We start from the raw sequence: 20,269 nt of genomic DNA on the forward strand, positions 1-20,269 counted from the left end.
ACTTGAGTTGCGTTGGCAAATATGATAATTTTCTTTCAGCCAGTAGGTAGCCCAACATAAATAATTAATATTTATTGTATACAATAAATATGAGCAAATGTGTCTATGATTAGAATGCTGTGTTGTGCATCACAAGCTGCAGTTTAGTTCTGAGTCACTTGAGGGCGCTATTGCATCAACAAAAACCTGAACTTTTAAATAAAAACTGACAACATAGAGAAACACACGCGTCCCATCATCGTATTTAGCATCAGTAAAACTTTGTTCATTGGACCATTTTCTTTCCCGTCTGCTTGTGGAAGCGACTACATTTCCCAGAAGGCTAGTGGCTGGATATCTTGTTTGTTTGTTTTTACTCTTTTTCTCAGTTTGCAGCTGGAACAACTGGATCTACTCGCTGCTGCAGTGGATATGTGAATACACATATATATATTTTTTTTCTTTTTAATCTGATTCCTATTTGAAGAGGTTTCTCTAAATAACTTATTCAGTCGGTTTTGTTTTATTAGAAATTTTTACTCCATATCTACAGATACATTTTTGGAGATTATTATTTTTATTTTTTTATTATTATTATTAAAAGCTCGGTCCGGACAGGAGCGTCAGGGCTGCAGCTTGGTGAGTTCAGCAGCATCACAGTGAGGGTTGAACTGGACGCGGCTCTCGGTGCCAACGCCTTTCCCTCTCTCTGCGCTTCTCCTCCCGGCCGGGGAAGTTCAGCTCACAACGAGCCAGGAGCAGAAGACCAGGGCGGCGTCCGAAGCCACTATCCGGAGCAGAAAAAGTTGTTTTGGAGTGGGGGGTGGAGAAGAAACAGAAGATGGGCTGCACGATCAGCGCCGAGGATAAAGCCGCGGTGGAGAGGAGTAAAATGATTGATAAAAACATACGAGAGGACAGAGAGAAATCATCCAGAGAGGTGAAACTGCTTCTACTCGGTATGAAACCATACCTGATGCTTCTTCTTCTTCTTCTTCTTCTTCTTTTTTTTTTTTTACTGCTTTAATGTCTTTATGCTGAATCTGTAAGGTTACTTTTTTTTACATTTTCCATTCCTTCACCGCCACTTATTAGTTTGCAGTCTGGGAACTCCAACACTCCTCCCTTTTCTCTCCCAGTTAGGGAGCTGGGAGTCATCGTTTCCTGAGAAAACTGTCCGAAAGAAGCCAGATGTTGGTCAAAGAGCAACTGCAAGCGCTTGGCTGGCCGAGCGGCTTTCTCTCAGGGTTGAGTTGTTGAAAAGAATAAGAATAGCATGCTTAAATAAGAGGACAAGTGCAGTCATTTGTTACTGAAGATGTTGGCAACAGCTGCAGCTCTGTTTCACTTCAGGTCATCAGAAAAGCTGAACAACTGCTGGCTCATCAATCCAAAGAATGTTGCAATGAACAGGAAATGTTTCTGGATCTGCATGTAAGCTGGCATTCAGAGCTGCATCTCATTAGACAAGAACATCATCTGAAAGTTCGTTTATTTAGCGATTTAGTTGGAAAAGTGAAACTTTTATAGAGTAGAGTTGCGCTTACTTGTATGAAATTTGGTGATTCTGGCAGACAGTTAATAAAAAAAACACAGAAAAGTTTTCTCAGAAAAATAGATTATTACATTAGACCAAAACAAGATGGATTTTTTTAGTACATGCTGTCTAACAGACACACTACACAAGGAGGGTAGGCCAAAAAACTTCCCTATAGAAAGCCGCTGTTGACATAATTCTGTATTCAGCATTGAAATGGAAGATTTAGTGGAAGGAAAATAATTGGTACAAATTGGTGTACCAAGCAAGAGGGATAGCAGCAGGCTTGAAAAGCACGGTGAAGCTCTTAGCTCCATTTCACTTCGAGTTTTCATCCTTGAGGAGAAATCTCTGAATTAACAGAAATAAACACATGCTTTTCACATTTAAGACAGCTGAAATAAATTAACTTCTTGATTAACTCCAAGAAGCTAATTTGTTGCAGTAAATAGCATAAAATCATCGTCATGAGAAAACTTCAAGAAAACATTCTAACATCCTTCCATCCTGTATTTTTCTTTTTCCATGTCTATTAAAATTCACCAGTTTGCTCATACAGTAGCCCAGGTTGGTCAAATTAAACTTCATATCTTTTCATAATGTTATCCCAAATTCTAGACTTTTAGGAGGAAAGTTGTCAGCGTCATTCTGCTGCTCTCTCTATGCTGTATGTTCTAACGTTGCACCTGAATTATTCAGCATGTCTTAGTGAACGTAGATTAATGGCATGAACTTGATTAAGACATTATAAGATCTGCACTCTTTCTCTTCCACTATGCTCAATCCACTGTTTCTAAATCCTAAAAGAGCTCCATGTGAAACCAGACTTGAGCCGGAGGACCTGGTGCGCCTCATCTAATTGGGGCAGAAGATCCTCCTGGTGAATCTCTGTGTGTCTGCAGGGAAAACGTCCTCTACGTATGCACAACAAAATTGTATTAAGTTGACTTTACTCTAAAGAAGAAGATATCCCGGTTGTATAAGTTACATGTACAACCTTATCATAGTGCCTCTGAAAAGTTTTTTTTTACATTTTGTCACATTAAGTGTATTTTATCAGGATTTTGTGCAACATTTTGAAAAAAAAAGAGAGAATGGAGCTCTAGCTTAAAAAAAATGTGTCAGAAGTAATTGAATCAAGTTTGTCTTTATTTACATTTGTTCAACTTGACATCTTAAGAAGCTTAATAACTTAACTCAGATAAGCTTTATTGGATCATACGTGATCAATTAATGCAATATATTCAAGTTGAATCCACTGTTCTCTTTTTTTAGTTTAGATCAAAACAAAGCAGAGGAAGAAAATGAGTCAGATTTAGTCTTACTTTCAGGTTAAATCAGGTTTTATTTTTCAAATTGGCAGAAACAGTTTGATCACCTAAATTGGTTCAAAAATCCTCAACCAGCTGATGTCATTATTTGTTTTATTCACTTAACTCTCTGCTTATATGTTGCTGCTCCCCCAGCAAACCTGTCGCTGTGGTTGACGGCCACATAGAGATGCCAGGAGGATTACTCTCCCAGCTGCGCTCAGCATTTCCAGCTTGTGACAAACCTTTAGCCGCCCAAACCCTTTGCAGCCAAACTAAAAGAAAAAAAAAACCCAAAATCATCCATGATAGACGTTCAGAAAATTGGCAACTATAAAAGATGACAAGCAAGCAAAGCTTATTGGAAGCAAAATGTTAAAAAAAAAAAAGTGGAATATTATTGGTTTCATGTTCCACTTCTGAAACGCATCACATTCAAAATGAACTTCACAAAGCTTTAGAAAAATGATTTACGGCCAAAATGATTAGAGCATCCCATCCTATTGGACTCTGTCAGTATCTTCATTGTCAGTGCAACATTTTTTCAGATGATCTAATTAGTGCTGAACTCAAACATCTTCTCAGGGTCACCAGGAGTAGCAGACGTGTAATTAGATGGAGGATTCTGAGGGCAGATGTGACATGTTGGGTCATGCTGCAGGACGTCCTGAGCAGCTGCAGCAGAATGCATTTTAAATTGCATAGAAACGTCTCCGCTCTGCAGTCGTGTTTCTCAGCAGTGAAATGTGTTTATTAGTGATAATCTAATGAGGCAGACATGGTTTGTCTGAGGAACGGACGAACCTGTCGGTAATAATCACACAGAAGCTGAATCAGCGGGTTAATCGATTCCCGAGCAGGGAATCTGATTTGTTTTGACGAGACCAGAGGAGAATATACCACTTCCCTTACAGTTTACCCTTCTGCAGAAATCCAACTTTACATCAGTTGTTATCACCAATGGCAACCACTGCAGCCTTTGCTCTATTTCCACTCATTGCTGTTGCTATAATGGGTTTTCTTACTTGCTCTCCCTCAACTATTTTCGTTCTAGATCCCATCTCTGACGGCAAGGAGCATTTTTTCCCCCATAAAAACACATCCTGTCATTTCTGAGTTTCAGCCCACAACTCTGAGTCAACTGTTCCCCTCATAGATTGTATCTCCACTCTTGTACGTCAAAGATTCTGTTGTAGGTGAAACATGACAAACATATATATATATATATATATACATATTCCTTAAATGGCTCCACATTTTGTCATGTTTCAACCTCTGGCTGTGCAGAGTTGGTATTCAGGGGCGGACTGGCATTCGGGACTACCGAGGATTTCTCCGGTGAGTTAGCGGGTGGGTGGTTTATCCCGTGGGGAGCTGTCGCACTTGACCTGAAGACACCCAGCAGCGATTGTTTTGTGACACCATGTTGCCTCAAACTATGCCATATCAACTTTGTATTAATTTATTTAACCTTCTTTTAACCTTTTGTCCATCATCTCCGCTCTGGTCAGGTGGATCTCCTTAGCTGCAGCACATGAACAAGGGATATATATATAAATCAACCATACACATTTAAACCCCCTAGCATCATAGCTCGCATCGTGTACAGCACTCAAAGACTCACCGAAGTCTCTTAGAGAGAAAAAAAAGCGGCTGAAGCTGTCAGACGAGTGGATATGCTGAAACTTCGGAGCAAGTCGTTTATTTCCTCCTTTTGTCCGTGGAGAGAAAATAACTGAAGTAGTGTGCAGAGCAGAAAGACTTGCCCCTTAAAGCCTGGCCACCAAAACCAAGTAGCGTTTGATAAAAACTCAACTGTCACGAAAAGGCAAAGCTTTGTTCCTGCTATTGCAAATAATCAATTGAAAATTTATTGACGGAATCTGACTTAATGTTCTGTTTTGATTGTTGATTCTGTGTTGCATTGTGTTTGTGTTTGATTTGATGTAAAGCCCTTTGAAATACCTTGCTGCTGAAATGTGCTATACAAATAAAATTTGATTGATTGATTGATTGATTGATTGATATTGCCACATAAATAAAATCTGCCTCTCATATCCAACAGAGAGATGCGCAGCGCAGTGGCTCCAGCTCGTCATGCAGGGTCGGTCAGAAGGCCTTGAATTTGACTTGGGGACTCCCGTTCCAGTACATTAGTACCAATAGCAACGTCTCAGTATAGATTTGTTGAAATCTGACAGACGGAGCCAACTTTAATTGATACACTTTATTTGACGGGATGTGCATAACACTGAGATTACACTGTCATAAACATGACTTTACGTATCATGGAGTCTTCATGAATGTTTACGACTGTTTTCGTAAAGTGTTTTTTGGCAAATATTGTCACTTGTAGTGCAAATTTGCATTAAAAGTGCATTAAAAATGTCAAATTAGCATTCTTTTGTAAAATATTTTGTTTTTATGCAGAGTTGCATTGAAACTTACATTAAAGTCAATTAAAAGAGTGAACTTTGCAATAATAGTGCCATTATTTGACGAATGATAGCAGTCGTAAACATTCATAAAGACTCCTTCATGTTCATAACAGTGTAATGTTAGTCTTATGCACACCCCTTCAAATAAACTGTTACCGTTTTAATTAACCAGGCTTAAAAACAACCACAGATCATGGGTTATGATTTGCTGAGTCGTAGGCTGCTTGTGAACAAAACAAACTCAAACACTAGGATTAAATTTGCTGCATCAGATTGTAGCTATGGTAACACAACCGGCATCTGTCGTCATGTCATTCCTCCGTGGGACATCACCTGTCACTGATACTTTAAGCAGCATTAAAGAAGTCTGCGTGGGCTATGAAGCTGTAGCCGTGAAAGTTTTTGTCTAAAGTTTGAAAGTGTTTGAAACATCTTGTGTGTCCCTCTCAAAGCTTGTTTTGTCCGTTCCTGCAGACAGAACAGGTGCAAAGCAGCCATGCCACGATGCCAGTAGAAACGTTCTCCGTTTGTGCCCAAGCTTCAACTTCCTGGTTGATGTGCTGAGATGTCGTGTCGATATTTACTAATGTTCTTTCCTCTTCTTCTTATTTGTTTTCTGAAGTGCACCAGCCCCTCGTGCAGAAAAATGCCCACAAAACAATATTATGGTACCTCCATACTTCACAACTTTTGATGATGTTCTCTGGCTTGCAAGCTTCCACCTTTTTTTTTATCGAAATAGAACGACTGTCATAATGGTGAAACACTTAAATTTCAGGTTCATTCCACTAGATTCTCCTAAAGTCAGGATATTTTCTTTAGGTGGATTTTTAAATTACAATCTGGCTTTTAAGTTGTTTTTTTTGTTTGGTTTTTTTGGAGTCCTGGCTTCTTCCTCCCAGAGTGGCCTTTCTGTCCATGTTCACGCTGGAGGTTTTTATTCCTGTGGATCTTACCATCTTCAGTCAGAAACTTCACAGGGTCTTTTTCTTTTGCTTAAGGATTAATTTTCACATTTTGACCCATCTCACATTCACCTCTGGGATTCAGAACCTGTCCTCTTCCCAAACAGTGCGATGCCTGGATATTCCCACGTGAACATAATTGTTTAAACAGATACACTTGGAGCCTTAGGCTAAATGGAAATCACCCTCCTGGATGAGCCAGACTTGTAGGACTCCACCGTTCTCTTCCTGATTTCTTCACAGGTTGTTTTTATATGATGTCCGATGTGGCTACAATTATCTCAAATGTTGTGAATTAACCAATCGGAAGGGCACAAAGTGAAACGCATCGTCATCTCATCTGGGCTTTTCCAGACTGTTCAATTTATGTAAAGTTATAAATTTCAAAACAGTAACAAAATATATGCATTTTTAAAACATGAATATTTTTGGTATTTCTCAATTACCTAAAAAAGGAAAAGATTAGTTTCATTTGCTGTTAGGAAGCACATCAGTAAGGAAGCGTGGTTATGTCTCTGGGTTTAGGCTACACTTTAAAATTTGTTGACAAAACATGTGAAACTTCATCCACGATATGTATTTTATGTTGGCCTTCCTCTTAAAATCACAAATGAAAACACTGAAGTTTGTGGTCGTAGCGGGACAAACGGTAAAACATTTAAGGGACATGAATACATCCACATTGTTCCAGTCCCACTTAAAAAGGCTGGTTATTTGGAAACATTTATTCTGAAATACTAACCACAGAGATGTTTCCAGCCAATCACTCTGCATCTGTGCTGGCAGAGTAGGACTAGAGGGGGGAAACAAGGAAAAAATGTGGCTGCTGCCCGTTATAGAAACCACGGCGTTTTAACAGCCCCTACTCTCTTCCAATGAAACCGTTCTCCTGTTTGACCACAAAGAGCGAATCATGAGAAAAGACCAAAGTTTAGATTCCTGTAAAAAGAGGCTCGGTTTGGAGTCTTGCTTCTGTGTGGGTTTGCATCGATATGAATGCCTGTGCAGAGTTGGTTTGTGAGCTGGCAGACGTCCAGCGTTGGGAATCAGCCAAGAAATGCAGTGAGTGAGGGAACCGGTGGCTGTGAGGGCCGAGGAGGTGATTCAGCGCAATTTGTCTTCGCCTGTGACCGGCTTAAATCTCTTCTGCGGCCGTCAGCTCGACCAAACAATTCCAGGATTTAATTCCTGTTGAGCAGCAAGCTGAACACAATATGCAGCCCTGATCCCCCTCGACAATATCCAGCTGCTGAAGGCGACAGGAATGTGTTCTGACACCTTTTCCATACAGGACAATGCTAAGCCAATTATTTTGTGTTTTGACACAGCTGCTCCCTTTAGGAAAACACCGGCAAAAATATTTTTAATTCCACCGCCTGGAAAACTCATGATGCAGTTTCAGATGATTTACAAAGCAAAGCAAACGTGGGCCTGCTGCTGCCATGATGAGCTAAGATGATGTGTTTATGGAAATAGTTTGTCTTAAGCTGTCTGAGTTTGACCCGCAGTGTTTCTCATGTACACATGCTTTCACTGCTCTCTAACCCAATGAGAACTGGTGCAGCTTATTCCCTCTTTCAGAAGTGAAAGCAAAGCGAGTTCGTTTTACCCAAAGCTGCTCTTTTCAACCCACAGTTTGGGGTTTTTGCTGCTGAATCGAGTGCAAACCTCAGTCCTTGAGAACAGAGGTTTTTATTTCCAGCACATGTTTTGGATCAGAGCAGAGGAAATGTCCAGTTTTTGGGAAGATGTTATCAACAATTGATGTTGTTTTGTTTAGAGTCAGTTGCACGGTGATGGTGGCATTGCACAACTCGGTAGTTGCTGCAGGAGCGAAATTACAGAATTGCGGATAAAATGTCCCATTTCAGCACCTCGATTATCTGTTTTCCCTGTTGGATTGTTTTAAAGAGTTAAATCCAGAATGTAATGATTTGCCAGTCAACGTAAACGTTCCTGCTCAGCTCAGCTTGGCTTTGTTGGTTTTTGAAACAAAATAAAATAACATTTTCTGTGATATTCTTATTTATTGAACATGCCTGCAGTTTTGCTGTTAAGAACTAAGTTAACATGTTAGGCCAGAGGTGTCCAAACATTTTATCACGGAGCCAAAATTATTAAGTTGAAAGAACTTGAAGCAGAAAAAAATATTTTTTAACAATTAAAAACCTAAAAAAAATGAAACACAAATTTTATTCACCTGCTGAACAATAAACAAATCCTGCAGGCGTCAATTAAATGAATAATGTAGTCTGATTCTTGTAGGGAATGATTATTAATATAGTAAAAACGGGTTTGCACATTTCCTATTTTCTTCGCCTAGGATTTTATTATTTGTCCTGTATTTGCAATTTGGGTCACTATTTCTTCAATTGTGCTTGCTGCATTTAGCAAAGTTTAAAAAAATAAATTAAAGCGCATTCAGGCCCATCCACGTCTGTTTTTGAGTAAATCACGCTGGATGTATTCGGTGAGTTTTGTTTCAAAATTAAAAAGAAGAAAACATTTACCACTGTGAGGAAATTCTACAAATCCAGTGAAATTTTTTTTGCCTCAATTAAAAACAAATTGAGGTCTCCTCTTCTGTTTACCACAAGTGCTGATGGGTGAAATTTGTACCACTCTGTAATCTCAGTCAGAATCAATCTGGAGGATGAAAGTGACCCGTGGGTCGCATTTGGACTTTACTGGGTCCAGCTTTAAATCCAGCTGTTTTTATTCTGGTTTTAGTTTGTTGGTGGGAAGCTGTTGTGAGCAGCTGTCGGATCCAGTCATTTTTTGTGGCATGCAGAATAAGAACATTCCCATAAATATTAATAGATGCAGTGCAGAGTTCCTGAAACAACTATTTTAAGGTTTCCTTTGTATTAAAAAAATAAAAAATAAATAACGTCTGTAGCACAGCCAGCGGCAGGGTTGGAAATGCAGAAGAGAAAAACAAATTCTGCATTTTTAAGATAATCAGCTAAAGTTAAATGGCGTTCCGCCTTCCACATGTTTCTTCCAGCAGAGTTTCATTGTTCCAGTAACACGACAAATCGTCAGTCACAAGTGTTACACAAAAATAGCAAGAATAATAGGAGCCGAACTAGCATGAGGCCTTCCTGTAAAGCGTGTCCATCAATGTGCACAGCTGGGTTTGGGCCCGCCGGCAGGTTGGTGTTTGGCTCAAACTGCTGACACACTCTTTGAGTCGTTTGTGTTTTTTGGTCGGTCGCTCCGCTCCCTGAAGCCCAGCACAGCGCGATATGTGGAACAAAACACGGAGACAGCCAGAGACATGGCGGCTGCTTCCTGTCTGGCTGATTGTTGCACAAATTAATTGTTGGAGTGAAATCGTTTCCCTGCTCTGCAGCATTAGAATATCACTCATCGTAATGGAGGCTTTGGAAAGGTTTGACCTCTCAGTCATCAGTTAATCGTCCGTCACAGATCCCTGATATAGTATTGTCAAAGCTGACGTTAATCTCATGTCAGCGTCTGATGATTTCCTCTGCAAAAGTCTCGGTGCATCCGTTTTTCTATATAACTTGTTTCTGTGGAGACAGATTTCCTTGTGTTTGTTGTCTCAGCTTTGCAAAGGTTTTTGTCTTTACTTTTGTCCTTTTATGTGTACATAAAACTTACTCTATGAAAAGAAAACCAAAAGAGAACAAAGGCTGAAAGACAAAAGAGTGGATTGGCATCAGGCAGGCGTCACCAGACACAAGCTGTCATGATGTAGATTAAGTAAATGATTCATCATCCTCAGGGAAAAACAGTCAGAAATAATAAAGAAACTGCTACGTGTGCGTCTATGAGAGAGTTTCAAGGTAAAAACCGACACTGACCGAAACAAACATGAAACCCTGCGGCTAGTAAGAATTATTATATTATAAATATTATAAAATTCTATATTATATTATTATATTACAAAATGGGCAAGAAAAATACTTGCTGAATTTATGCTTGAAAGGACTGACTTTTTGTCATCTTCAGTACAAAATAATAATTTTGTTAAATTTAAATTCAGGGTTTAAATAGACACAACATTTTTCTAATTGCTGCTACAGTGCTAGTAAATATTGATTACAAAGTGCTAAGATCTTTGAACAAATTAGAATCAACATGCACTAAATTTAATTTGACTTACAGGTGAACATATTGTTTATGATATATCTTTTAAGTCAAATGTATATGACGGTATTGTGTTCCTAATAGGGTTTATGTTATTACAATTTATTCATTATAAGTGTTTGTTAAAAATATAGAAAATAATCAACGACAATCAAATTGAATAATAAGACTATCAATAAGAGTGACCACATATATTTTGTTAAAATAAATATATCAGATTCTAGAGTAATCTGCACTAAGTTAAATAAATAAAACTTTGTCATGTTTCACACTGTATCATGTTGAAGTCAATATTGATATCAATATTTCTAGCTGCTTGTATATTAAAACAATATTAACTCAGTAACAGTGATTGGTATTTTATCACTAGAAACACCCAGAAATCTTGTTTAATTTTCAGTGAAAAATCATTTTTTATTATTTTTCTGAAACTGTCTATACCTCAATAAATTATTATTTACAAAAAATATATTGTCAATGTCCTGCTTTAACAATAAGTTTTGTTTGTTGTTAAGTGACCCTGCTTTCTGCTGAATAGAGACAATTTGCATCCAGGAAACATTGTTCTGTTTTAGACATTTTTTAAATTATTCTGATGAATAACAGATCACCATTCCCTCCATCATGAACTAATGACGAATTCACTACACTCACAAAATGGAGAATAATTGATTAAATGACATCAGATTATTTTCACATCTTAGACCATCTGAGCCCCGAGGTGTTACTCTGTACTGATGCAAAGCATTAACGCTTCATTTGACCTCTTTCCCCTGTTTTTCCAGGTGCCGGGGAATCTGGAAAGAGCACTATTGTCAAGCAGATGAAGTAAGTCCAAACTTTTATCACAGTCAGGATGCTGGTGTCCACGGCTTTTTACACATCCTGCAGGAATCCTTTCTGCTATTTCTATTTCTCATTTATTGATGAAAGACAGGCTCGCTTGCTCTTTCAGTTGCCACATTGTTGAGCTCATCTGTCTGGAAAACTTGTAGCAGCATGGTGGAAACTTTACTTTGTGCCACTCAGGCAGAGAGGAGGAAGCCCCCCCACCTTTTTCTTTCTTTCTTTTTTTTTTTTTTTTTTTGCAAATCGCGTTAAACAAAGGCCCCAGAGGCTGGTTGCTGCCTGGCAGGACCTGAATAGAGTCGGCCAGTTCCCACGTTAAGCATGCCGTTTGCTCACTGAAGCTCAAAGTTCAGCACTAATGACAGCGAGGCATGAGATCTGCCAAACGTGTAATTAGATATGAGACTGTTAATCCTGCTGTTTGTCTCGTATGGAATGTGAGAGCCTGTTCTGATTTCATTTCTGCTTTAGAATCATCCATGAGGACGGCTACTCGGAAGAAGAGTGCAAGCAGTACAAAGTGGTGGTGTACAGCAACACCATCCAGTCCATCATGGCCATCATCAGGGCGATGGGGCTGCTGAAGATCGATTTTGGCGATGCAGCCCGGGCGGTAAGTTGACAGCCTCCTCCTCACCTGTGGCTTGAGTCGACACAGGATGGGATTTTGCAGCGTCAGCAGTTGCTGGTCGTGTTTTACAGGACGATGCGCGTCAGCTGTTCACCCTGGCGAGCACGGCGGAGGAAGGAGTGATGTCTCCGGAGCTGACCGCCGTCATCCGCAAGCTGTGGCGCGACAGTGGCGTCCGGGCCTGCTTCGACCGATCTCGAGAGTATCAGCTCAACGACTCGGCTGCATAGTGAGGACGTCGCAGTGGGAGCGCTGCGCATTAATAAGTAGCTCCAGATAAGAGCTGAACACATCTCAGTTGGTTATAAAAATTACACTTCCTGACGTCTCTAACTAGGGGTGTGCTGATACATCGGCCCCAATTTTGAAAGACGGTGATAGGCGGGTACTTTAATGTGAAGCTGATCTGATCCGTAGATCTTATCTCTTATCTGGACTGCATGTTTCCACATATTGCGATGTTACAGCCACAAACTTTGGTTAATTTTATTTGACAGATCAACACAAAGTAGTGTATAATTGTGAAATGGAACAAAAAGATATGTGGTTGTGAATACAACTTTTTGTTTAACCCCTTTTACTCTGATAGCCCTTAATAAAGTCCGACCATCAGACAGCTACTCTGTGCAGTTCACCGAGGAACAAACTTAATACTTTAGGTATAAAGTAATACTTTGTGCTCACTGCTCAATATGAAATTTGAAAGGATGTGGCACAACTTTAAATCTACCAAAATACTGATCTCCACTGGAACTGACAGAATGGGCAGGGACAGCGATCAGAGCTGTCAGAATCTGTGATCAAGACAACTATCAGCCTTTCTGGCGCAGCAATAAAGCCACTGCTGAGAGGTCAGATGGCACCGAATGCAAACGTTCTGGCCAACATGCAAAACACTGGTTGAAAATTAACTCGACACATCAACCCTAGACTTACAGCCAGAAGGAAACGGTTTGATCAGAGCATTTTCTTGCAGCAGAATGGCCCAGTCAAAGTCCAGAAAGAAATCCGAGTGGTGGTAAGACTTGAAAATAATCAACACTCTTCATACGACCTCAAAGAGCCAGAGCTATTTTGCAAAAAAGGATTTAAAAAAGATCTAAAGTCACTCTGAGCTGTCAATATTTTTAATTTGTTAAAAAAAAAATCATAGACATTTTTAGAAAAATATGTGATATACTACTGTTTGTTGGTTTATCATATTAAATTATTGCAAAATACTCAAAAATTTGTGGCTGCAACATGACAAAAAGGGGTGTGAAGACTTTTGTGAGTCGCTGTATTTTACCACTCCAGTAATGAAACATGTTACTGTAGTCAACCACTGAGTGAAACAGTGTTTTACTTGAAAAAGCAAACAAAGAGCCTAATATAGCCTCTGTCTTATATTACTAATCAAACACAGATGCAGCTCATGCAGTTCTCTGTTGTCTCCGGTCTGTTTTACTTTATGTCACACCCATCCTGAGTGAAAATCTCACCCAGGGTGAAGGACTTATTCTTTGTTGTGCAAACACCCGAGTTGTCATGACTCTCTTTGCGCTGTGAGCAAACCCTGCGACAAGACGAACCAGTGGAGTTGGTCTGTTTTTACTCAACCCACCAGAAGCCAGTGTTTATCATCCATGAAAATATGAGCCCATATTTAGCATTGCTCTGTGGCGTCCTGAGATGTTTTGCTCTAAATATATTGAGAGATGTTTTCCGGTCGAGCATGGCTTTTTTTTTTCTACTCTTTAAAAGCCTCTTGAGAATGAAATTCATTTGCATGATGTCGAAAAGAGGTACAAACAAACATTTAATCAGTGAAGAAAAAAAAAAACAACAAACAAAAAAACACAGTTTGGGTTTTCCACTAACATAAATATTTGCTGCTACTTCATGTCCTTTTTTTGTCCCTCAGCTACTTGAACGCGTTGGACAGGATCTGCAAACCGAACTACATCCCGACTCAGCAGGATGTGTTGCGCACCCGGGTGAAGACCACAGGGATCGTGGAAACTCACTTCACCTTCAAAGATCTGTACTTCAAGTTAGTATTGAGGAATCATGGCAGAGCTCAGCCTTCAGGGAGTTTAAAAGAATCCTCTTACACTCAGAGACCAGACTCAGCTGTTTGTTTAAAATGGTGGATGTGTTCGTTCTTCAGTTTACTTGTCAAATACATTTTGATTGCTTTGTGGAAATTGCGTACTTACAAGACATAAAAGCATAAAGTCTAGTCTCACCCCTGGAATTTTTTTCACATTTCTGTTACAGTATCACAAGTTTTTATTTTTTTTTTATTTTTTTATGTTGAATTTTGCACAAAGTTGCGCACGGAGGAAAGTGGAATGATGCAACGCTGAGAAATGTGGCACGTACTCGTCCTTTTGTCTTTGCCTAAGTTGCTCAGGTTCAGTCAAATTCCACAGAGAGCATCTGAGAACACAAACTTTCCAAAGATTGTCAGTTTAATTTAGCTCTGGACTTTGACTAGTCCATTCTAATATACTTCGCATTGTAGTTCTGGCCATATATTTAGGATCTTTTTCCTGCTGAAAGGCGAACCCTTGTTACAAGTCAGATTTTTAGCTTCATCCGTATTCCCATCAGCTCTGGCCATCCTGCAGGTGCCTGCAGAAGAAAAGCGCCCCACAGCACGATACTGCCACCACCGTGTTTCCACCATATGCTGTGTCCAGACTCCAGGGCGATGAGTAGAGTTAGTTTTCTGCCTCACAGAGGTTTGCATGTTGACCAGAACAGTTTGAATTTGATCTCATCTGCCCGGTATTGTGATTTCTTATCGCTTTGTTAAAAAATTACTTTGCATAAAGCCCAGATTTGTGGATTGCATGGCGAATATTGGCCGTTTTTACAATTCCTTACACCTGAGCTGTGGATCTCTGCAGCTCCTCCAGAGTTACCATGGACCCCTTGGCTGCTTCTGTCATTAATGTTCTCCTTGCCCCTTACTTTTTATACTTGTAGGATGGTGGATCGAACAAAAAAAATCAATGACATTTTATTTATGAAAGATTTTTTTAGACTATTCATTATTTTTTGTCTAATATAACAGACAAAACACTTTGTGTTGGTTTACCTCATGAAATACCAATGAAATATGTTAAGTTTGCAGTTCCAGCAAGACAAAGAAACAGTTTAAAACCTTTGTGAGGCACTTTTATTATTTTCTTTTGAAACTATTCTGTCCGTGTTTTTTTCCCCATTCGGCTGATGTTGCTTTGGTTTGACATGCAAACCACGGCTTATCTTATAAATGCTGATGAATTTTTTTGCTCTAATGCCACCTTTAATAATAATTATATTGGTTCCCTCCTCTTTACATTATTTTATTTTTCCCTCCAGCTTCTGTACTCTGAAATATTGGTAAAGCATTAACTGTAATAACATCGGTGCTCAGAACCTCAAAGTGTGCAATCACTGAATTGGTGTCACAGGACAGGGTGTTCTTTCATTTCGTTTCTGTGTCAGCCTGGGATAGATTCGGTTTGCCTGCAGAGCGCCTCAGGTGGAGCCGGACGCAGCGCTCACACGGACAGGAGATTACAAAGTCAGGTCGCCTGCATGGCGTCTGCGCATACGCTCTGTATGCCTGAGCCCCGGATTATGAAACCTTGTAAACCTGATATTAAAACGACAGTAGAAGTGATCTGAGTAAACTCATCTGTTAATGCACTAAGTCTCCGCTTGTGTGTGTCTCTCTGCAGGATGTTTGATGTAGGCGGTCAGCGCTCGGAGAGAAAGAAGTGGATCCACTGTTTTGAAGGAGTCACCGCCATCATTTTCTGCGTGGCGCTCAGTGACTACAACCTTGTCTTGGCTGAGGATGAGGAAATGGTAGGTGATGGATGCGTGGTTGTCAGAGTGGCCATGAATATCAGATTTATAGCCACACGATCAATATTCTGTGGTCGTAAGTTAAAAAAGGTGTGCCGGTGTGGAAAATTAAACTGTGGCTGCATCGTAAACAAGCCGGCCAGGACTGGAAATCCGTCAAACTCACATCATCCACATTCAAGTCACTGGTTTTCAATTAGTTTTGCCTTTTTGATGTAATTTATGGTTTAGCTGGATCAAATTCAGACAACCTGAAGACAAACCAAGTCCTGCTGCAATTTTTGCACTTCATAGTAAGCTTTGGTGCTGTTTGGAGGTTTTCCCTGTTTTTTCAAGTCACATTTGTTCCTCTGTGGGATTTTGTTTTTATTCTTTATTGCTGCAGAAAATCCCTGAACTGTGTGTTGAGATTAGCACCAAAACACAAAACAAGAAATGGACCAGGTGACTCTGACATGAGCTGATTTTATTTTTACTTAACAGCTACGGAGTAGGATAAGTCAAGTTAATCCATCGACAAAACAACTGAGGAAACATAAACATCTTTTTTTCAGCCAACACTGTCTTTCAGGAATCTTTGTGTTTGATTTTTGTGGTTGAATAGTTTAGAATACCAGAAGGCTGAGATTTATGCTAAAGAATCCAGGACTCCATTGTTTATGTTTGGTCCACTCTCCCCTGCAGAACATTTTAATAATTGTTTTCTGATAATTAATGTTGACATTTAAAATGTTTAGTAGCATAAATAGCGCCAACTCCACACCCAGGTCAAAATATATAAAACAATTTAAAGTAAATTGATTTATGTTTGGACACTTTCAATAATGCAGGTTTTATTAAAAGAATCATTATTTACCAAATGACAGTCATACAGATTCATCGGGACTACGTCATGTTATTTCATGTTAATTACAGTGTCGTGTCAGGCTTATGCACACCCCTTCAAATAAAGTGTTACCGAATTGTCAATTAGTCAAGTTCGGTTTCTACATTACACACAGAGCCCTATTTCTGTAAGCCGCTCTTCAAAACTGAAAAGACAAGAGTCCATGTCGTAAAGCACGGCAGGCGTGTGCTGATCTTCATAAGTCAGGAAAATGCTACAAGATAATAAATACTTACCAAACGTTCCCCTTCACAGCAGCAACAGTAACAATAAAAGTAAACAGCTGGAACTTGACGGCCAGCGCTGGATTAGTACTCATGTTTAATTTGTCACCACTTGTTGCAAAAGATGATGAAGGGAGAGAACAAAATAGGCATCTCTTGCAGTCGCCACTGAAATTACATGTTTAGTGATCAACATTTCTTTACTAGCTGTGCTAATAATTGCGAGAGGCAGCGCAGACATCCGTTGTGTTTCCTTGTGTTACTTAAGGCTTACAACACCTGGTTGAAGTGGTTAAGACACATTGTGAAAGAAGATTTATTGTTGGCTATCCTGCTTTCTTTAGATGAGCGAATGAGCTAAAATTTAATAATGAAAGGCTACAACTTGCTGTATGTTTTTATTAAAGTTGTGTTTACTGGCGAGGCCTCCTTTGTGCGATCTGATTTTACGGCCTTGTTTTCTCACAGGGTAACATGTGGCATTTCATTATGAGCCGCAGAAAGCCTTTGCTTCAGCAAACCAAGAACAGCCGTGAGGTTCTCTCTGTCTTATACGAGGACTTTCATACCCGCTGGCACTGACCAGCTCTGTGCTTGTAAGGTTTTAAAGGGCCGTAAAAAGAATCAGAGCTAAGTCTGTAACATGTGGAACAGCCATGCGTAAGGAAGGACTATTTGGGGTGAATTCACTGCAGATGTCTCCCACAGAACCGGATGCATGAGAGCATGAAGCTGTTTGACTCCATCTGCAACAACAAGTGGTTCACACTCACCTCCATCATCCTCTTCCTCAACAAGAAGGACTTGTTCGAAGAGAAGATCTCCAAGAGTCCGCTCACTATCTGCTACCCCGAGTACACCGGTGAGGCAAATCTCTTGGTTCTGCTGAAGATTTCTTCTTTATACACCCAAATTTTCTGCTACTGCTCCTTTATTTAATCTATCTGAAAATTCATTTTTAAATTCATTCAACTTCTAAGATTCCCTCAGTATTACAAAAAATACCCTAAAGTTAAGGGAAAATACCTTATTAGATCAGAAGAAATAACATCTATCGTCTGTGACGGTATGGGCAGCATTATGCAGCGGTACATATATTTATATTTTTTAATTTACTATAGGTGAGAACTCCTACGAAGAGGCAGCTGCTTACATCCAGTGCCAGTTTGAAGACCTAAATAAACGAAAAGACACAAAGGAGATCTACACCCACTTCACTTGTGCCACAGACACCAAGAATGTGCAGTTTGTGTTTGATGCGGTTACTGACGTCATCATCAAAATCAACCTGCGAGAGATTGGACTCTACTGAAGCTCCTGCCACCTTCCAGGTCAGCGTTCTGACTTTCAGCTGTGCTGCTCTTCACATTTTGACGCCATCTGTTCGTTCAGTTGTCAGATTGCTCCTTGTTCAGTCCTACACTGATCTAGGGCAGGGAAATATTTGGATTTCAAGGTGTTATTTCCTTTTCCATTGTCCATGTGTGGTGTCTGTCTATCTGGCCAGGCAGCAGTAGGAAATATTTATTTTTCTGCTGAGTGGCGGGACCAAAGTTTGGTTTGAGTTGCGCTTAATAAAAAACAATCCATGCTGTTCGTGCAGCTCCCTCAGGTTACACTGTTGGCTGAGTTTTCCATAAACTGCAGCTGCGATAGCCAGAAGACAGAGACCTCATTCGTTCATCATCTGAGGCTGTCAGTGCAGAGACTCACGCCAGGCGGCACGCAGGGGTCATGCTTGCCAACATTTGCATGTCGTGTCGCTTAAAATTCCTGCGTATCAATGAGAAACAGCCTGAAATATGACAAACAAAGCAACTGGTAAAAATACTCAGAATGTTAGCATATTTATTTTCCTGAAAATATGATGTTGTTTGGCAAATTAATTGTAAAAAAATGACAGTTTTAGCACCTTTTATCCAAACACATTTAGACTATTATCTGCTTTGTGGTTTGCGTTAACTGTTCCCATCTAAACAGCAGCATAATAGTTTAAACATCGTGTAACATCTGTATGAGAGCCGTATGTGATTACACTTATTTAAAATGCATGACTGTTGTATAACTTGCTATTGCTACATTTTGTACTTTTAATGGCAGATAAAGTTAGTTTAGTGTAGAACTGATTATTTTGGGATTATTTTGCTGAGTGGACCTGCTGCTGTAGTGTCTAGTTTGGTACAGGATTGGTGGGAATGTGAGTCCTGATTCATTTCATCACAGCAGCTCATTTCAGATCATATTTAATATACATCTCCACTAGTGGATTTTGATACTGTTACGCTTTAGTCATTTTTATTTTCGGGATTAAAACGTGAAGCATGTTATCATTAGTCCAAAAAAAATATCTATATCTCTATTTTTAAAAAATAAAAAATGTTTTTGAATCAGCCCATAAAGTCCTAAGATGAATCTTACAAACTCTCTGTTTATTAAGATTAAGAGTCGAAGCTCTTCACCAAAAATAAATAATCTACGCGTGAAACTATAAATATGGTTTGGTTGCTGTATCCAATAAGGATTTTAAATAGATTCTTAAGGTTAAAAGGTTTAGGTTATTATGCTGTCTTCTTTACTTTTCTCATTTCCCAGCACAAACATTTGTTTTTTGGTTATATGACAATAAGTTTAACTCTAAATGTGGCAGAGGTTTGAATGACATGAGCTGTTTATGATGTCGTTCTGTTTCTGAGCAGCGATGTGTCAGTAATTATGTTTGTTTTATTCGCAGGTGATTTGAGGGAATCTGGACTCCTGAGGGGTCTTGACGAATTGGAGCATAGTTTTTAACTAAAGACTACATTCATGGCCAGGCGGGACCTAGAGGGGAAACTCTGGCCACTTTTCCCTCAGTAAAGATGATTCCTGCGGGTGCAGCTGTATTTAATATCTTTTGGTCATTCATGATGTCTCTGTTGCTTTTACGTTCAGTTTGTAATCTGCACAAGGACTAAAATGGATCATTTCAAAGAATATCCATCGCTACATTTCACAGTGGTTTATGAAAGTTGGGTTCACAGTTCTGTTGTGTCTCGTCTTAAATGTCTGTGTTTTGCTTTTGATGACTTTTTGTTTTTGTTAAGTTCTATTTTAATTATTAGATGCAGTTTATAGATTCAATATTCCCACCTTTGGATATGTGAATTTCCTGACTTTTGATTTAGGAAAGATTTTGACGTGAGCCGTTTTTAAATATGATATGTGATGTAATTGTTTGAGTTTGAAGGTAGATAACTAGAGTCCAATGAGGTCATTTCCCCACCGATAGTCCAGTTAGTTATTTTGACGTAAACTAGAACAGAATATAGTGAATAATATGTTTGAAACAAATCACTGATGAAATCAATCTGAAGGGACATTTTTATTTTACTCTGCTTGTTTATTCTTATTTCCTTTTTATTTGGACTATAAATGTTGCTAATATTATTGAATCAGTGAAGGTCGGTGTCTGTTTTTTTAAGGTGGTATTATGCTGAAAACATAAAAGTGGG

General features: G+C 39.3%; 1 protein-coding gene across 2 annotated transcripts; it reads left to right on the forward strand.

Moving 5' to 3' along the window:
• Positions 1 to 312: 312 nt before the first annotated feature.
• gnai3 (guanine nucleotide binding protein (G protein), alpha inhibiting activity polypeptide 3) lies at positions 313 to 20,209 on the forward strand. 2 transcript variants are annotated; one of them, XM_044116543.1, is made up of 9 exons: positions 313 to 938; positions 11,131 to 11,173; positions 11,666 to 11,807; positions 11,897 to 12,054; positions 13,729 to 13,857; positions 15,539 to 15,668; positions 17,487 to 17,640; positions 17,900 to 18,109; positions 19,510 to 20,209. In XM_044116543.1, the coding sequence occupies exons 1-8, from the start codon at positions 821 to 823 to the stop codon at positions 18,088 to 18,090; spliced, it is 1,065 nt and encodes a 354-aa protein (XP_043972478.1). In that variant the 5' UTR covers positions 313 to 820; the 3' UTR covers positions 18,091 to 18,109; positions 19,510 to 20,209. The 2 variants fall into 2 exon arrangements, with proteins under 2 accessions (XP_043972478.1, XP_043972485.1); XM_044116550.1 differs by having other exon boundaries at positions 314 to 919.
• The last annotated feature ends 60 nt before the right edge of the window (positions 20,210 to 20,269 follow it).

Source organism: Gambusia affinis, linkage group LG01 (assembly GCF_019740435.1).
Source record: "Gambusia affinis linkage group LG01, SWU_Gaff_1.0, whole genome shotgun sequence".
Lineage (NCBI taxonomy): Eukaryota > Metazoa > Chordata > Actinopteri > Cyprinodontiformes > Poeciliidae > Gambusia > Gambusia affinis.